General features: G+C 32.5%; 3 protein-coding genes across 4 annotated transcripts; all 3 read right to left on the bottom strand.

Moving 5' to 3' along the window:
- Positions 1–399: 399 nt before the first annotated feature.
- On the bottom strand, positions 400–4,628 carry LOC113851021 (3-epi-6-deoxocathasterone 23-monooxygenase CYP90D1-like). The gene is made up of 8 exons (XM_027481513.1): positions 4,417–4,628; positions 3,832–4,156; positions 3,181–3,330; positions 2,848–3,093; positions 2,299–2,388; positions 2,029–2,214; positions 1,808–1,929; positions 400–490 (listed from the first exon to the last, which is right to left on the bottom strand). Exons 1-8 carry the CDS (start codon positions 4,626–4,628, stop codon positions 400–402), a joined length of 1,422 nt encoding a protein of 473 aa, XP_027337314.1.
- Positions 4,629–6,649: 2,021 nt separating this feature from the next.
- LOC113850537 lies at positions 6,650–9,204 on the bottom strand. Its single transcript, XM_027481104.1, has 3 exons — positions 9,095–9,204; positions 8,844–9,005; positions 6,650–7,214 (listed from the first exon to the last, which is right to left on the bottom strand). Exons 1-3 carry the CDS (start codon positions 9,147–9,149, stop codon positions 6,913–6,915), a joined length of 519 nt encoding a protein of 172 aa, XP_027336905.1. The 5' UTR covers positions 9,150–9,204; the 3' UTR covers positions 6,650–6,912.
- Positions 9,205–11,538: 2,334 nt separating this feature from the next.
- Positions 11,539–16,724, bottom strand: LOC113849605 (DEAD-box ATP-dependent RNA helicase 20-like). 2 transcript variants are annotated; one of them, XM_027479618.1, is made up of 11 exons: positions 16,610–16,665; positions 16,386–16,387; positions 15,363–15,605; positions 14,673–14,852; positions 14,403–14,564; positions 14,118–14,272; positions 13,858–13,950; positions 13,568–13,653; positions 13,253–13,479; positions 12,588–12,821; positions 11,545–11,869 (listed from the first exon to the last, which is right to left on the bottom strand). In XM_027479618.1, the coding sequence occupies exons 1-11, from the start codon at positions 16,663–16,665 to the stop codon at positions 11,811–11,813; spliced, it is 1,497 nt and encodes a 498-aa protein (XP_027335419.1). In that variant the 3' UTR covers positions 11,545–11,810. The 2 variants fall into 2 exon arrangements, with proteins under 2 accessions (XP_027335418.1, XP_027335419.1); XM_027479617.1 differs by lacking the exon at positions 16,386–16,387 and having other exon boundaries at positions 11,539–11,869; positions 15,363–15,631; positions 16,610–16,724.
- Positions 16,725–17,998: the final 1,274 nt, after the last annotated feature.

Genomic DNA, 17,998 nt, shown 5'->3' on the forward strand with positions numbered 1-17,998 from the left:
GGAGAAAAAGGAAAGAGAACAAACAAGGGGTGAAGAGAAAGGAGAAAATAAAAATAAAAAGAACACTGACTTAAAAACAAGATAAAAGTGCTCTCCTTACAATCAACCTTTATTTTCCAAGCACACTAGGTAAAATGGGAAAGAAGAATTAGTGAAAAGTAAACACCTAATTCAAGGGTCCCTCAAAAGATTAAACTTTTTATTGTCCTTATGTGCAAAGACTAATAAATACTAGGGGACAGAAAAAGCTTATGAAGCTATCAACACGTGTGTCCACAATAGCCAATGTTTCTGGCCCCCCATTTGTTCTCTTCTTTCACATTTTGTAGTTTTTATCATATGCTGATTGTACTGTACCCTTATGTCTAGTGGCTTCACATTTTTTGTGGCCAAGTCATTTTAAGATTCCACTCTCCTTACCAACACAGGCATCCTCCTTTTCATTCTTACAGTAGGGAAGTTCACTATTGTATCTTCTTCGGCATGCCATCTGCATGTGAAACATTGAAATTTAAGATGTTGCGTGGCACTTAATCTTTTTTTTCTTTAATTAAAAGTTTGAAACAAGCTAAGCAAAGCAAAGGATCCTTCAGAGTTCAAAGGTGATAGAAAAGAAAAGCATAAAAAATTAATAGGATTGCATATTATGCACACCTAGCAATACCTCAATTTTTAGGGTGCTTGACTTAATGATACGATCAAAAGCTTTGTCTACCTAACCTTATTTGACCAACATAGCTTCTTATTATAGTATCTTTCATTTTTTAGTGTGTGAGTGTGTATATCTTCATAGAAGCATGTGCAATTAGAATTCAAAACCTATATTCCTAAGGAATAATATAATATAAATGCCACAAAATTTGGTTCCCAACAACCAGAAAATAAATAAATAAACAGCGCAAATGAGAGTAGTAGAATGTACTCTAATGAAATAACATTCTTTGCGTCTATGACGGTACATTTCTGTATCTCTCCCCTCACTTCCCCTTTAGTAATGGTTTCTTGGAGATTGTGAGCTATTGTCACCAATCAACTCGTTTCTATTTTATATGTCATGAAAGCAAGTGTGAAATTGAAGGATGATGACTATGACTAAAATCCACTAGCCTGGCAAGTCATGACTCATGTCACGTGTGCTAACAGTGTAGATACATTCAAGAATCAAGAAGCATCTTGGCTTTCTCACAGTTAGGATCGATTCATAAGAAGTCTGATAAAATATTATCAGAAATTCTACTCCTACCACTTCTTTTTACAACAAATTTTTCATAACTAAGGAGAGATTGAATGAGAAGTGTGGAATAAAATGTGTGATGTGATATAGAGAGAGAAAATAAAATGAATAGAAAAAAAAAGTGTTGTGAAAAGTTTATCTATGAATAATATAGCACTTATTATGATACACCAAAGATTAGGATCAAGTGACTTTTCTGAATCCTGATGCATCGTGTAAGGCTTTCAGGCCCCATAAACTTTACAACTTGGATTCCCCCTTTGTTCATATGCAAGAAAGAGATATTTATGCCATTGACCCACCCAGATAGATGTATGGAATATATTATTTTCTGCTATCAATTTAGTTTGAAAAGAGTTCATGAGTGAAAATGTAAAAGTAAAGAAAAAGGCCCATGTAAAGCCTCTCGGTTCTCAGATTGACAGAATTTTTCATGTTTGCTGTTATGATTTTGCTTTTGCTCCTATGTCATAAGGAGATATTAATGAATGGGAGGTCAAATATTTGGGCATGATAACATTTAATAATTATTCACTGTCTTCACTAATTAGAAAGGAAGTGTAGAATGATTACTTGAATTGAGTGACAAAGTGGTGTAGGAAGATGGAAGCTTCCAGCCTGGCCAAGTCAAGGCCCGGGCACAACCTTTGTCCCCCTCCAAAAGGAGTGAAATTGCAATTGCTCATGTCTTTGTCCTGAAACCACCCAATTCATCATTTAAGCTAAACAAACAAACATACTAATGAAACATGAAGAAATTAACTAATAACTTTAGAATAACATATTTCTCTTACTTGCCACCTCCATGGATTGAATTGATATGGCCACTCATAGTTTTTGTCATCTAGATGAACTGATCTAAAATTTGCAAACACACACCACCCTCTTGGTATTAAGTAGCCTTTTATTTCTACATCTTTTATGGCCTTTCTCATGACACCAATAATAACATTTCCCATTCTCAAAGTTTCAGTGATGACCTGTAGAAGTGGAGCACGCAATAAGTTAGTTGAAAATAATGGATTATTTTTATTTGTCTTTGATAAGGAGCATGGTTTCCTTACTGTTTGAGTAAATGGCAATGATAAATAATCACTCCAACACAAGGGCTCCCCAACCTGATCTTTAAGTTTCTTAAGCTCCATATTTTCCTCCTGGGAATCATTAAAAGTAGTTTGTCAAAAGCCAATCAGAATATTAGTTCAAAGATTTTCTTAATGGTGCATGTAGCAATCTCATATGATGATTCCACAACCACTGAGATTTTTCAAAAGCTTTGACAAATGGGAGGACAAAATCAATACGCATTTACATGAGTTTGATGTTGGCTCCTCTTTTGAGGTTTACAGTCATATTGCTAGTATAGAAAGGACATAAGCCTATCACTACTAGCCAATTGTGCCTAAGGAAAAATCAAAATCTTTGATAGCATAGCGGAAAAGAAGCACAATGGTAACAACAAAACGTTATTCTACTTTTAGACTAGGCCACTATGAGCCCAGTGCATAACTACTAATTAACCAAAATAAAATGAGATTACTTTGAATTGAGCAATGCTTATGGTTTGTAGTAAAGTAAATTTGATTCTCATTGCTTGATAAGATATAACATACAGTCAATTGTTGCAAAGCTTGAGGACATTCTGATAAATACTTTGTAGCTAGAGTCATAAGAACTGGCACTGAGTCCTCCCCTGGAATCATCATATCAATAATATTATCAGCTATTAAATCATCAGTCAATTTTTCACTTGCATCATGGAGAAGCACATCCACCACATCTTTTGGAACTGTGGAGATGCCACTATTTCTTTTAGCAAGGATAATTCTTCTCACTAATTTCACCATTTTCTTTTTTGCCTGAAGCCAAAAGTGAAGTCATCATTACTACCAAACTCAACATCGTATATACGATAAGAGAAAGCAATCTCAAATTAATTGACTTACCTGTAAGGAATGATAAAGTTTAGTTCCTGGTAGGTTTATAGGTAAAGACATGAGGCCAGAGATGAATTCCTGAAAATGTTTCTTTAGAAGCTCCATTTCTTCACCCGGATCCAAACTAATCAATGCCTTGACTAGTACATGAAAAGCAATCTGGGGACAAAAAAGAAGTAACTGTTGGAATCTTAGAAAAGAGTAAATTGTAATTGCTAATCTCAATTTCAATGCAGCATGATTACTACAAAATGATTATGAACCCCAAAAAGATAACTAGGATTTTTACTTATCATTATGTTATTTAGAAACATAAGTAGGAGCCAGGCTGCCAGAAAGATAATCACCAATTATTACTTTTGCATCTCATACAAAAACATGAGATCACTTTGTCACACAACTTTGGAGGGGTTGATTTAATATAAACAACTTGAACACAGAACAAGATCCCATGTATAGATTTAAGAGAAGGAGCATCTATTGTTTTATCTCGTGTCTTTTGGATGGAACTATTCTCAAGAATTAACCGTGACATAAGTTAGATTCTGACCCCTACACCACATGGTAGAGAGAGGCAGACAAAGATAGGCTTAAACACACAAGTACAAACACTCACATACCCCTTCAGAGTCAGATAAAATAGAAGGAAACAGAGTTAACCTTTTTTGTTTCATCTTGTATGTATATGGGGTAGTCCTCCCTCCAGCTTGCCATTGATTCTTTGACATATTTCTCCATATCTCTGGTAATCTGAGCCTTTAGCTGTTGAGACTTGAAGAAAGCTCCAATGAGTCCATGTATTTTCCTCTGAAGGCTTCCATTGATGAGCAAAATAGAAGACTCTCCCATCAACTCAGTAAGAGACTTAGGATAAGAAGGAACAAAAACCTTTGCATCACTTTGCAGTATGAATTTATTCACATCTGCATCCGTGGACACAATTGTAGGGCTTCCAAATATGTGTGACTTAAACACCTTGCCATACCTACAAGTTTCAACACACTCAAATCCTTAACATAAAATTTGCAGATACAATTCTAGAAACCAATACATGATGAGACTTTTCACAGGCTATACGGTTTTTCTTTAGATACATACTCACAGCATAACACCATAAGTTCAACTTTGATATGTGATAGCATGTAAGAACCTTAAGCTAACTTGTAATGAAGCCGCATAGAGAGTAAAATGAAGTGCATGCTTTGATCAATGGTGCATGAAAAATGATTTAAGATATGAACTTACGTGCTGCGTCGCTTGTCCATGAAGCTCTCGGGGCGATCAGAGTAAGCACATGAAACAAACTCAATGGTTTCACCTATAAATGGCCATCCAAGAGTGCCTAATGGAAGCTTGTTTCTATGTTTTGATTTGAGCATAAGGCTAAGCCTGTTCCTATAGAGTATCACAGTGCATAAGAGAAATACTGTCACAAACACAATCCAAATATTGTCCATTATTTTCTCACACACTCTCTAATACAGTAAGTTTTGGCTTAAATATGTGTAATCACATATGGTGGCCACAGCCAAAACGTTTTTCTTTATGAAAGATTTCAGTGTGCATGTGTGTGTACGCGTGCAAGAAGAGGGAGGAGAGAGATTTTGTGGTGTGATTTATACTACTTTTTTGCATTAGGGAGAATATTTATGTATACATTAAGAAAAGCATAGTTTTCACTATTCAATTATTTTATTCACAAGGCACAGAGAATTTTAGTGCTAACTTTGTCCATTGGACTTAACTGGGTCAACAGTTTTAATTTCGGGTTGGGAATGTCGGCCTAAGATCAGTAGCTTATTATCTATATCTCAAATTCCAAGAAATATACACTATCTTTGATAAAATATCAAATTTAATCTCAAAAAAATTATCAAATATAGTAAAGTGAAGTGAGAGAATAAGCTTTTTATATCTTGATATTGTGAAATATTAACTAATAATGCTTGTTTGGTTTTGCTTAGTTTATGATTTTGTTTCATATTATAGAGTAAAAGAAGTCCCCACAAAAGGGCATGATTGTTGTTGTAGCACATTGGATTATGGCGTCCCCCCCTCCTTTTCCTTCGGTAGTAGCAGTTGGGTGACCTCGTGCCTTCATGTGAAACTCAATAAGTCCAACCACATTCATCCATCATCATCATCTCCCCCCCTCAAAACTCCTCTCTCTCTTCAACATTTTGTTCAATCCAATCTTCCACAACCTCTCACGTTATCATCATTTCCATCCTTTCTCATATTATATGCTAAAGGTCACATACCCTTTTTTCTCTCTACTATATAAAATTACTTATTTTGTACCGTCATTTGAATGACTTTAAAATGTATTGGGGCAGTGGCAGTACATTCTTTTAATGGACCAAGCAAGAATAAGTGTGTCAAATTTGCATGAAAGCAGGTATTTGAAGATAAACCATAAATATCTTCTCTAAGTAGATGATTTCATGTGCCTACCCAACTTTGATTAAGCTTTTATAAAGCTTCTTTGACTGTAGTCAACAATTTTGTTTTTGTTGTCTATTTTTATATCATTATCACAATGGCCAACTTCTTGATTTTGTAGATTTTCAGCTTTTTTGTCTTAGTTTAAAGTGATATAGGTAACCAATTCAGCATTCATACTTTAATATCATTTTGACAGCAGGGATTATTCGGCGCTGTTCTGAATTTTATTTAGTTATTAAACTACATAAGTGAGAATCCCAGAAATAAATAAATATATATATATATATATATATATATATATATATATATATATACACACACACACTCTCTCTCTCTTGGAGTTTGAGGAACTTGGACCATCGAGTACAAGAAAATTATTTTTTTTCTCTTACTCAAAAGATTAAACAGAAAATAGACTAGTTAATTGATAAAAAAAAAATTATAATAATAATAACTTAATAGTATATTCGTGGTTGGCTTTGAGATGGAGGCTGGTTTGCATGCATGTTGTGGGAACCCTGCCAGTCTGCACAATGCAGTGTCCACATCCTTTTGGGGAATTGTGCATGCTCACATTAGGCCCATGTGAAACTCTAGTCATTACTCTAATCCCTCAAACAAGGTGAATATGCAATTCAGCACCCCAAAAAGACATGGAGAATATGCATGGCTTGGAAATTGAAAAATAACCAGTTGCATTTTATTCATGAAATTGTTGACAAGCACTACAAGAGAGTATTTTTCAGAAAACCTTCCACCCTTTCTATTTATGAAGTGCAGATCCTAGCAAAGCGTTTGATATGAAAGAAACTTGGAGTAAATACTGAGATTCAATCAAAATTCATTGTGGTTGCACAAGTTAATTCGTACCCTCATCTTTGTGCTTTAAATTGCCTTAAGCAAATCTGTTCACCAGCCTCTGCACTTGCCATGTGCTGAGGCTCTAACTCAAATCTGGCTTTATTCACAAAAATCAATAAATATTTTGACAATACAAATGACATCTATAAGTAAAAGAACATGAGCATTGTACATCAAGTGCCATCAACTTCTCGTACTATATATAGTCAGACCAAAAAGAACCAGTGAGCCATAGCTCAAATTTTGCAAATGATAAATTAGGATATCAGGGGACCCTCAACTCTAAAATCTCAACAAATGTACAATCTAAAATTCATGAACAAACCAAATAAACAAAAGAAAAACATTGGATGAATCAATTCAAGTACATTAGAACTCAAGATCTTTGTTTCTTTTCTTTTTCTTTTTTGCTCCAGCTGATAAAGAGGAACATCATCAGATACTTGGAATTGATTTTGACCGAATAATCTTTTTAAGCAGAGCTTTCTCTTCATCAATTTTTTGTTTCTCCTCTGCATCTCTTGGTTTGACCTTCCTCTTCTCTTCCAATATCCACTTCAAGAGTTCCCGTTGTTGGCCCTCTGGAATTGGTTCTCGTTTGATCACAGGATTTGTAATGGATGGTGAGGACACAGACGTCTCAGCAACATGAGCAGTAACATCTTTAGTTGAGACGGGACTTGAATCTTGCTCCTTCTCACCAGTATCTTTCTTGTTTGTCCTCATAAACAAATAAGCTACAGATACACAGTTCATACATTCATCAGTCCAATATCTAGCAACAAGAACAAGATATGTTTTAACAATAGAAATACATTCAAGCATACGAGAGTTGATATCAGAAAAACAACATGAGCAAGATTTAATAGACTGAAAAATATGATATGCTAGCAGAGCAGAATAGTTACAAGTTTCAAAATATATTTTACAGATGTATGAATTCTTAATTGAGAGGCTAATTTTTGCTAAGTTATCATCAAACAAGCTTAGAGAACCATCAACACCTTTTGCTACAAATTTATAAAACTAAATTCAATTTCCATATTCACAACAGTACTGCAGCTATGCTTTGCAGCAAATACTAGGACATTGACTAACCAGTATATATTTAAGTTTAAGATAATACCAGAAATGTGTATTTTGTATGCCTTTGATCTTTAGAGCTTTTCTGTTCTATCCTATTAACTAAATCATGTATAGGATAAATTGCTTTCACATCCTGTTTCACTCTGAGCTTAGATTAGAAACATACATGAGCCAATCAATCATCCTCCACAAGATCAGTGGCAATTACTGTAAGGTTCATTTGAATACATTACTTTAGCAAAATATAAAAAAGTACATGGATGCAAACATGTACATAGGATGATGTATTGATAAAGAATGAAATTAGAATGATTACGGCATGTTGTAGTCCATACTATACAGTCCCAAAAATGATTAGGGTATGAGCTTGATTATCATTGTTGGTCAAACCTTGATTCAATGAATCAAATGTAAAGAAATGATACATATTAAAAATTCTTGCCAAAACCACAAAACCTTCAGTTCCAAAAGCAACCTAAAAGTTACAATTATAGGAAACTAGCACACTGATCTTAGAAATGATGCTACTAACAACCTCAGCCATCATATTAAGAAAATAATAATCAAGCATGCAGCATAGCAATAAAGGCTAGCCTCTATTTTGGCCTTTCACAAAAAGTACCATCCTTAGATATAAAGTCAAAGCTTTACATTTTAAACATGTGATTCTTTTTTTCTTTTTTCTTTTTTCTTTTTTCTTTTTCATTTGTTAGTCATAACCAGTCTAATGCTTTTGAACTACTCACTCCCCATCCTCATCATCAGAAGTGAACATTGTGCTGCAAAACCTGAAGATCATTAAACCTGGCATCCCCGAGAAACCACCACCGTCATGAACTTATATCTCACTCATCATCCTCATGAATCAACTTGTCAAAATAAACAATGATAGTCCAAACCAAATAAAACAAAACTCACTGTCAATTTAGCCTCCTCCATTTGTCCATAAATGAAATCAAATATTCCATAGATGCCAACCCAGTAAATTTCAAACCCAAAACAAAAATTATGTTTTCCTCCTACCCCATCTAATAAGCAAAACAAAAAAGAAGCCATCATTATTCAGAGGAAGAAAAAGCAAACTTTGTTTCATCCTCAACTTCAACAATCTAGTCTTCTTAGCAACATATACACACTACCAAAGAAGATCAACCCAGAAAACACATATCCATTCCAAAATCACATTTCATAAATTCCCACATCATCAACAAGGGACAAAACATTAAACATTAAACATTAAAAAAAACGAACTTTTTGTTGTTGGGATGAAGAAAAGTCACCTCCAACACCTAGATTCACGGCCAAAAGCATAGGCCAAAGGAATTTGTAGCGCCGAACAAAGGGTTCCTTGGGGGGCGGCGGCGGAGTAGTGGTGTGTCCCATCGCCGCCGGCGAGGAGAACTCGTTAGATTTATGTTGCCCCCGAAACTGCTTCAATTGCGCTGTTACCAAATACACAAACTTTGAATCAAAACAAGAGATTTAATATGATTTTCCCCAATTTTACTTAACGAAAAAGAGAGAATAAAACCTTTTCGGGGCTTGTTAGCATAGAGCTTTGGAGGAGCTTGTTCACCTTCACTCATTCTTTTCTTCTCTCTCACTCACTCGATCACACACTCTCTCTAGGATTCTCATGCATCAGGAGTATTCAAAAAATTCAATTTTATAAACTCAATCTACTAACGGTTTATAAACTCAATCTACTTTCACGTTAAACTACTAATTTTTTTATTAACTATACTTGTTTGAGTAATCAGTTTAATATTTAAATCTATTTTCTAAAACTAATTTTTTTTTAGTTATTTAAATTTATATATATAAAATAACTTTATATTTTTATTTATTAAAATTTAACATTATATTAATTTACAAAATTTTATTATAACTATATTTTAATTAATATTTTTTATTAATCTTAATTTTTATAATTAAAATTAAATATTTAAAATAATTAAATATATTAAAATATAAAAAAATATTTTTTAATTAATTATTACTGTTGTTTTTATATTTATATATTTTTTATTTTTAAAATATTATAACAAAAATTTTATTATTATTTATATTATTAATTTTTTATTTTTATATATTTTAATTTAAATTTTTACTATAAACTCTGTTTATTAAAAATAAGTTAAAAATAATAATAAATATTTTATATACTTCTATAAAATATAATATATTAATAAATATTGTTAAAATTTTTATGAAATGCATTAATTTAATGTAATATTTTGTATAATAAATTAGTTTTACCTTAAAAATATAATTCAAAAATATATTAAAAATTAAATTTAAAATTAAATTTAAAACTAATTCAACGTCAAACTAAATTTAAAATTAGTTTCAATAAAAATTAAATTTAAAATTAATTTTAAACTAAATTTAAATTTTAAAATTATTTTTGAACTGATTAAAAAAATAAATAAAATAGTTTAAAATTCAACTCATATAATTAATTTGTATGATGGATTGATGATAAAAAGTAGAATATATCTAAATATTTATTACTTTAATAAAATATAAAAATAAAAAATATTATTAATAAATTAAAATATACTTAAATATTCTTTAAACATGTATTGCAAATGTAATAGATTAGAGTACTCATTGTATTCATATTTTATGTTTAATTAATGTTAATGTTTAAAAAATAAATAAATATATATAATTTTATATTATCTATCATAAAATTTAAATATTTTTTAATAGAATAATTTAATAATAATTAAAAAAATTATAGTATATTTTTATCATATGTAAAAACGATTTAAAACTAATTTTAAACTAAATCCAAATTTTAAAACTAAATTTAAACTGGTTTTAAAAAAATTAAAATAAATTAGTTTATAATTCAATCTATATAATTGAATTTTAAATGGATCTAAATTGATTTTTTGAAAATCTAATCTATGGCCACCCCTATCATACATATGCCCTGCCACCAATCTCACACTCTCTACTGTTATTGACCAATGAAATGTTACTTTTAGATTAATTTTTAAAATTATTAAATTTAATAACAAACAGGCATGGGTAGTGTCAAGAATATGAGGGACTAATTACTTATATATCAGATGTTATTTTTAGATTAATTTCTAAATTACAGAGTTTAATCATAAACATCCATATGCTCTGTGTCACGAATTTTAGAGGGGCTAACTACAACGCATGCTTTAAGGAGAGATTTGACAAAGATTATCATACATAAAAAAGTCAAAGAGATATTAACATTGCCTGAAAATGTTGATGATTTCCCTATACACATTATGATTAATAGTTTCTTTTGCCTATTGATTCTATATCACGGACAAGTTGATTAGAAGATAACCGAAATCGATTTTGGTAAATCGAAAATTTATCGTTATTATTAAACTTTTCTTAAAATTTATGTTTGTAAAATCTTAAACGTTTATTTAAAATTGATTTAGGACGGACGAAACAAAACAAGCTCTAAGTGGTAACTAGTAAGGAAGGTAGAGAACTAATAAAATGAGATTCTTTTAACAATGTTAAAAATCATTTTTCAGGCAACTCATTCATGATGATCAATCTTGGATTGGTTTTCTAGCTTTGGTCATTATGACTGAAAAACCGGTTGCTACAGGACCAGCCAACTATGAACACAAGTATCTATTTGAATTTGAGGTTCGCTACATAACCAATAGAAGAATGCTCATGCGTACACAAAGCCACATGTAAAACTTATATGCATCTGAGGTGGCATGTTATGCATTTCTATTTCCTTCGATAAAGCATGATTAGTTTGAAAATGATATTTCTTTTTTTTTTCTTTTCAAATACTTTAATGATAGTTATTTTTTCAATTAAAGAACGAAAATAGAAAATGCTTTTTCAAAAAAATTTGATCGTAAATTTTGGGTAATTCTCTTCACTTGCAATGCAGTAATCCAAAAAGAGAAGGAAAAATTAGTAGATTTTGGTCAGCAAATCAACCGTGAAACATGAGAAGGATAAACAATAAGGTGAACTAATAAATGTGATCCTTGTTTCCTGCAAAATGATTTGTTATGCTATGAACTATGACTTATAAACAATTGTTTGATGGTACATGTTCTATGGACATTTGTACGAAGTTAATTGTGGAACAAGAATACTGAATTCCTATGCTACTCTTACAAGTTTACATTCATTAGCAATTAGGACAGCATAACACGTTAAGAGCAAACACGAATGACATGATAGTTTCCTTTGTCAATCAAGTTGGTCTACACCTTCATCAATCAGCTCCAAGGACGAGAACCGCCATAACCCCTCCCACGGTCTTGGAAACCTCGGGAACCTGATTGATTGTTGTACAAGAATGAATGAAAACTTCAGAAACCAAAAGTGTGCAATAAACGTAGCAAACTAGTATAATTGCAGCATGTTGTAATTTTGAACAGGTCCCAGAGGCCAAGGACACAATAATCCCTTTGGATAAAAATGACAAGATAAACATTGGCCATAGTTTTACATGAATGATTAATCAATTTATTGTAAGGAAAAAACTTCTCTTCTTTCATAAGAGAAAGATACAAGAGTAGAGGATAAGAAATCCTCAAGGGAAAAAAAGACATCAAAAGAAAGACTAAACGGGAAAAAAACCATGTAACACAGCATGCCAATCTCTCTGAAGATCTATCGATGACACTCCCCTAAAAAGGCCATAAGCAGAACATTAAAAAAGAAGCTAGAAAAGCTACTGGATCCCAGATGAGCTCAAGATTGCCGCCTAGAGGAAATTCTAGCATTTCTTTCCAACCAAATACACTAAACAGTAACGAATCAAACCCCACTCACAAAATGATCAAACACAACTGTATGTGAACATTATTCTTATAGTAGTAATCATTGTTTCTTCTAGGAGAGTGTATCAGATTATATGCATAAGTGTGATGCCAGCCAAGTATGACCAAAGCATACCTTTCACAGATATAGCTAAAATTAAGAGAAGTAGGGAACCAAAAAATTAAATGAACATTGTAAGCCCAGGTTATACTTGGGTCCAGTTAACTAACCTGACGGCAGAGGTGGTGCACCACGCCCCATTGCTGCTAATTCAGGACTCACTTTCTGTCCAGCTTCATGAAGTATGGTTATAAGTTCCTTTGCAAATCTGGCATTAGCAGCTGTGAAGAATGTGTATGCAGTTCCTTTTGCACCAGCTCTCCCAGTCCGCCCAATGCGATGAACATAGTCCTCCAGTGATCCTGGGAAGTCATAATTTATCACATACTTCACATCCTTCACATCTGACAGGAATCAAATAGTAGAAAGGATTAAGATAAGTAAGCAAAACTAATGGTTAAATTTAAAAGCGGACAAATTAAACTGGAAGTCATCAGTCAAAGTGGCAGCCATTTGCTAATTGTCAAAACACAAAGCTAAGACTGACTAATAATGAGATCAACTGCTAGCAGATGAGCAATTCGAACTCAAAAAGGCAAACAATTCAAGAACAATCTAACAAGTAATCAAAGGCTGTAAAAATAGATGAAAGAAAAAATAAGTAAAGAAGTATTTAATATAAAAGATCAAAGGAAGCTAGGATAACAGTAATTTAATATTAATATTTCCATAATAAATAAAAGTAATGAATATTTCCATAAGTAACATTTAACACTACATTTTCATACACTAAATAAGAATATCTGCCAAATAATTAACACAGAAGCTTCGGTACCTAAACCACGGGCTGCAACATCTGTTGCAGTCATAATAGGACTTTTTCCAGATTTAAATTCTGAGAGCACCCAATCTCTTTCTGCTTGACTTTTATCTCCATGAATTGAAAGTGCAGGCCAGCCATCCATGCGGAGCTGCCTAGTAATCTGATCACATCCTTTCTTGGTATCCATGAATATCAGTATTCGGCTGCCATCCATGATGTCCTCTAGCAACTTCACCAATCTGACAAATAGGAAGACTCCACTAAGTGGCTCTAGGCAATAAGTTGTTAAATGCAACAAGAATGAACATAAGGTAGAACACATCCTACTTATCATATTTCTGCTTTTCCGAAACAATGTCAACATATTGCCGTATTGCATGGTTAGCTTTTAAATCTGGTGAGCCTATAATTACCTGCATAATGGTTACAGAAATTGTTAATTCTGTACTATATATATATATATATATAAAGTACTCAAAGAATACAATACTATACACATACAAAATCATACATATTTTTTAAAAGACAATTCATTTCCGATCAAAAACCATTTCAACATATTGGAATGAAATTTTTTAAAAAAATACAATTCATATTGCAATATGAAAATATCTTACTTTGTATGGGTTATAAAGGAACTTCCTTGCCAACTGTTCAACCTCCTTTGGCCAGGTAGCACTCCAGTACAATGTTTGACGATCCGGACGAATCTATGGTAGACAACCAATCAATAATCAGATAGTAGGAGAATAAAGAAATTTTAATCTGCAAGTGCTTAAGCAATCTGTTCTCTCTAACAAAACACAATACAATGTTACACCATTTCTTGAAATTTTATTATTTCAAAATGTTGGCCACAGAATAAAATAAAGCAAACCTGAGAGACAATTTTCCGTATTTGAGGATCAAACCCCATATCCAACATCCTATCAGCTTCATCCAGTACAAGGTATGTGACCCTCCGCAAGTTAGTATGATTTGACTCAAGCATATCAATTAACCTTCCCGGAGTGGCAATTACAATTTCAACACCTAATTGCAAAAATTAACAGCCAAAATAAAATTAATAATTATGAAAAATAAAAATTAAACAAAGGGCTAACAATTAATTAGTAAGTTATTTAAGCAAGCTCATGGCTTGTATACTTGCTTCAACACATACCTTTCTGGAGATCACGCACCTGAGGTCCTTTTGGAACCCCACCATATATGCATGTACTCTTAATCCTTGATGATGCACCAAATTTAGTCGCCTCTTGTTGTATTTGGACAGCAAGTTCACGAGTCGGAGCCAAAACTAACACAATTGGTCCATCTCCAGGATCTGAAAATATTGGTAATGAATGAACAGCAAAACAAAGTAAAAAGACAAAAAATGGCACATTTACATCAAATATGGATGCAATTGTCTCAGTTTTCTTTATTTCCTTACCTAGAATTGGCTGAGCATTGACATGCACAATGGCAGGCAACAAGTAAGCAAGAGTCTTCCCTGATCCTGTTTCTGCAATTCCTATCAGATCACGCCCCTTCAAAGCCATTGGCCAACCTTGAGACTGAATGGGTGTAGGTTCAGAAAAGCCAGCTTTTGTAATTTCTTGCATTACATATTCTGGAATAAATCAAGGCTGTAAAATCAGTAGCTGTTTGAAACATGTCATAGCATAATCTGATAAAAAGATTTGCAAGAAAATCATACATAATCAATTACAAAAAAAATTATTTCCTTTCTTTTGCTGTATATTCTGCAAAGTGGAAGTTTAGACCACTTCAATTTAATGAATCACATGTAGTCTTCTGAATAAGATCAGCCAAGCAATTCCTCAACCATTAGAAAATACTTTTAGCACATTATTTTGCTTGGCAATCTTACCCATAGAACTAATCCTTGAACTCCTACAGAATCCCAGGCGCACTTCACCATAAAACTATAAAAGTAATATAGCTAAATCTGAAACCCCACTTCTACAAGAAATCAGAATTATTATAATCAACAATCCCTCCAAATAACCAGCTCTGGACATAGTTTTGTGCAAGCAATAAAGGAAGAGGGGTCACGTTCTTTGAGCTGAAGGAGAAAAGAAAAAGTGAAAAGATAAAAACATGAAAGGAACAAAAATACCTGGAAAACTGGCATCGTGAAAGGTCTTAACAGGTTTGGGGACATCTCGACCTTCAACAGTTATTTCCCTCTGCTGCCGGTACTCATTAACCTCAACCTCTGTCATTGCCCTTACTGCCGGTGACTCAGTGTAGAAGTTTTTCTCAAAATGAGGTAAACCATCCAAATTGAGGTTCCTCGGTGACCCACCATCATCATAATCCCTCCTGTCTGATGAAGAATGCTGTACCGAACCACCAGACCCTGTAGGTGCACCTAGCCCAGAATCACTAACAAAACAAACAGTAAAATGGTTAATCACACATAGATAAGACTACCACTGTTGACAATATTAATATAACATCAATATCTGGTTGAATAATACAATGTATTGTTAATATATGGCGTGCAATAATGCATTACAAAATACAATGCACTAACCCTCAATTATACTAATACTAGACTCTTAACCATAATTAAATAAGTAAAGAATTATTAAATATAGTGAAATATGCAATCCTTAAAAATCATCTAAGATACTTTAAAATATTTCAGTATACAACAATGATATGATGAGATATTTTCTACATAGTCTAATACCTCTTCCCGAATGCTTACTGAACTTTAAATTTTTTACAAAAACCCATAGCAGGCTATGACCACATTGAACAAAACAAATTAAATTAAACCCCGGTCCTCTCGAGTTAGCTCAATTGATTAAGCAGCAGGGCATGAATTGTGTGTGCAGGTTCAATCTCCTGCAATGTGCTCCACCCCTTTCTCTTTCCCTTATCCCCTCTTTCCCTCCCCCTTGCAAGCCCTACTACAAGCCTCTACTTGGATCCAGGGAAAAAAAAAAAAAAAACCTTTAAAAACAACCATGAAAATGAAATTAAAATACAAATGATTGATGGAATGGGTTTGTTGACAGTGACACTGGAACATTCAGTTAATATACCATTGGATTTGGACCTAAGGTGAACGAAACTAGAAGTTGTAAATGTTTCTCCCATGAATAAAGCCTAAAAATGTACACTTCATTACAACTATAAAAGAAGATTGACTCGGAGGTTAAAATACTTGGGGATTAGTAATGTTGTCAATGTCAACTAGAGCTAAGGGTATGAATTTCTCATAATTTCACTTAATGGGTATGCAAAATAGCCATCGTAGAAAAATATTAAGCATTAAAAATAATAATAATTGCAATTATTTCCAGAAAAAGTGCAGAAAATTAATATTGACAATAAAACGGTGCAGGTGGTTACCTCCTCCGGTCACGGTACGAAGTGGGGTCGCCGGAGCGGCTGTCGTAGCGGCTCATGATGCTTCTCACAAACACACTTTGCTCAACGCTGCATTTTCACAAAGAGGAACAAAGCGTTTTCAGTTTCTCTCTCTGGCAATGAATTGGGCTTTTCTTTCCTGGCCCATCTTTAATTGTTAGGTCATATGGCCCATGTTACATTGCAAAGTGGCCTGGGCTAATGTACAGAGTTGGTGTCTCGACCTTTTTGTCATGTTAAATTATGGGCCTTTTTTTATTGGGGCTTCTTTATTGTAACCCAACTTTAATGACCCCTTGACCGAAATGACCCAAAAAAGAAGCTTAATGCAACAAAACTTTGGCTGTTACCCGTAATGCCCATACATGTGTAAAGGTTCCTCTTCTATGGCACATGTACACCTAATCACATTATGTACGAATTTGGTCAAGTTGATAATTAGTTCATTATAAACTTAATGATGTTTAATAAACTATAATTATAAACATATTATTGAATATGCAGACATAAACTCATCATTAGCTCTCTCCTAATTAGTTTTTTCTCTTTTATTTTAGATAAATTCACGTGTTTAATTTTAAGATTATATGTTATGCATTAATTTGTTTTGTTATATATGTTTTTTATTTGTCACTTTCAATCATACCTCACCACAAGTATTTTCATTATTATTCATTAAATGTCTCTATTATCTTTTCTTTAGGGTGTATTTGAGAGGAGGTTTTTGGAGAGAAAGAGAGGGAAACATATTTTTTAATTTTAAATTAAAAGAATTATATATTATTTATGATGTCAAATATATTATTAATACATTAAATTTTTGTTAATATATTAATTTATATCTTTTATTTTTAAAAAACATTAATTTTAAATATATTTATTTAAAATATAAATTTATATCCTCTTTTTCTCTTTTCTCCCCTCCAAAACCCTCATTTTCAAACAACCCTTTAGTGATGAAAAATATCTTAGAGAAAACCAATGCACAAATAAAAACTAATCTAGAAAACACAGATGCTTCACAATAGCGGTATCCGTGATTGTATTACGTTGAACATACATTTATATCATACACTTCTATTTATATTTTAAAAATATGAACATCTATATCAATAGAGATGAAATACTATAATAATTAATAATCATATAAATAATATCATTTTATCATGTCTAAAGTAACATAAAATTCTCTTTTGTTTTAAGATTTGTGTTCTTATATTATTATTTTATCGATTTTATATGATATACCATAGTCATGTCATTTCTTATAATTTTTTAAATTTGTTGTATCGTATTCATGTTCCATATCGTTTCTATACTACCTATAAACTATTATCTTGACCAAAAATTAGATTATAAGAACGAGTCATT

The sequence above is a fragment of the Abrus precatorius genome, unplaced genomic scaffold (assembly GCF_003935025.1).
Source record: "Abrus precatorius isolate BTA unplaced genomic scaffold, Abrus_2018 Scaffold9, whole genome shotgun sequence".
In the NCBI taxonomy this organism is placed as follows: Eukaryota; Viridiplantae; Streptophyta; class Magnoliopsida; order Fabales; family Fabaceae; genus Abrus; species Abrus precatorius.

Excerpts from the sequence above, each read along its gene's own strand:
- LOC113851021 (XM_027481513.1), bottom strand. The coding sequence starts at position 4,628 with ATGGACAATATTTGGATTGTGTTTGTGACAGTATTTCTCTTATGCACT. Across the intron at positions 1,930-2,028 it reads TCAATCCATGGAGGTGGCAA|GACAAAGACATGAGCAATTG; the intron begins GTAAGAGAAATA and ends GGGTGGTTTCAG. Across the intron at positions 491-1,807 it reads CACTTTGTCACTCAATTCAA|ATGGCATGCCGAAGAAGATA; the intron begins GTAATCATTCTA and ends TTTCACATGCAG.
- LOC113850537 (XM_027481104.1), bottom strand. The coding sequence starts at position 9,149 with ATGAGTGAAGGTGAACAAGCTCCTCCAAAGCTCTATGCTAACAAGCCC. Across the intron at positions 9,006-9,094 it reads TGCTAACAAGCCCCGAAAAG|CGCAATTGAAGCAGTTTCGG; the intron begins GTTTTATTCTCT and ends ATTTGGTAACAG. Across the intron at positions 7,215-8,843 it reads CGTGAATCTAGGTGTTGGAG|CTTATTTGTTTATGAGGACA; the intron begins GTGACTTTTCTT and ends GTGTATCTGTAG.
- LOC113849605 (XM_027479617.1), bottom strand. The coding sequence starts at position 16,665 with ATGAGCCGCTACGACAGCCGCTCCGGCGACCCCACTTCGTACCGTGAC. Across the intron at positions 14,853-15,362 it reads TCACGATGCCAGTTTTCCAG|AATATGTAATGCAAGAAATT; the intron begins GTATTTTTGTTC and ends GATTTATTCCAG. Across the intron at positions 13,654-13,857 it reads TCCTTTATAACCCATACAAA|GTAATTATAGGCTCACCAGA; the intron begins GTAAGATATTTT and ends ACCATTATGCAG.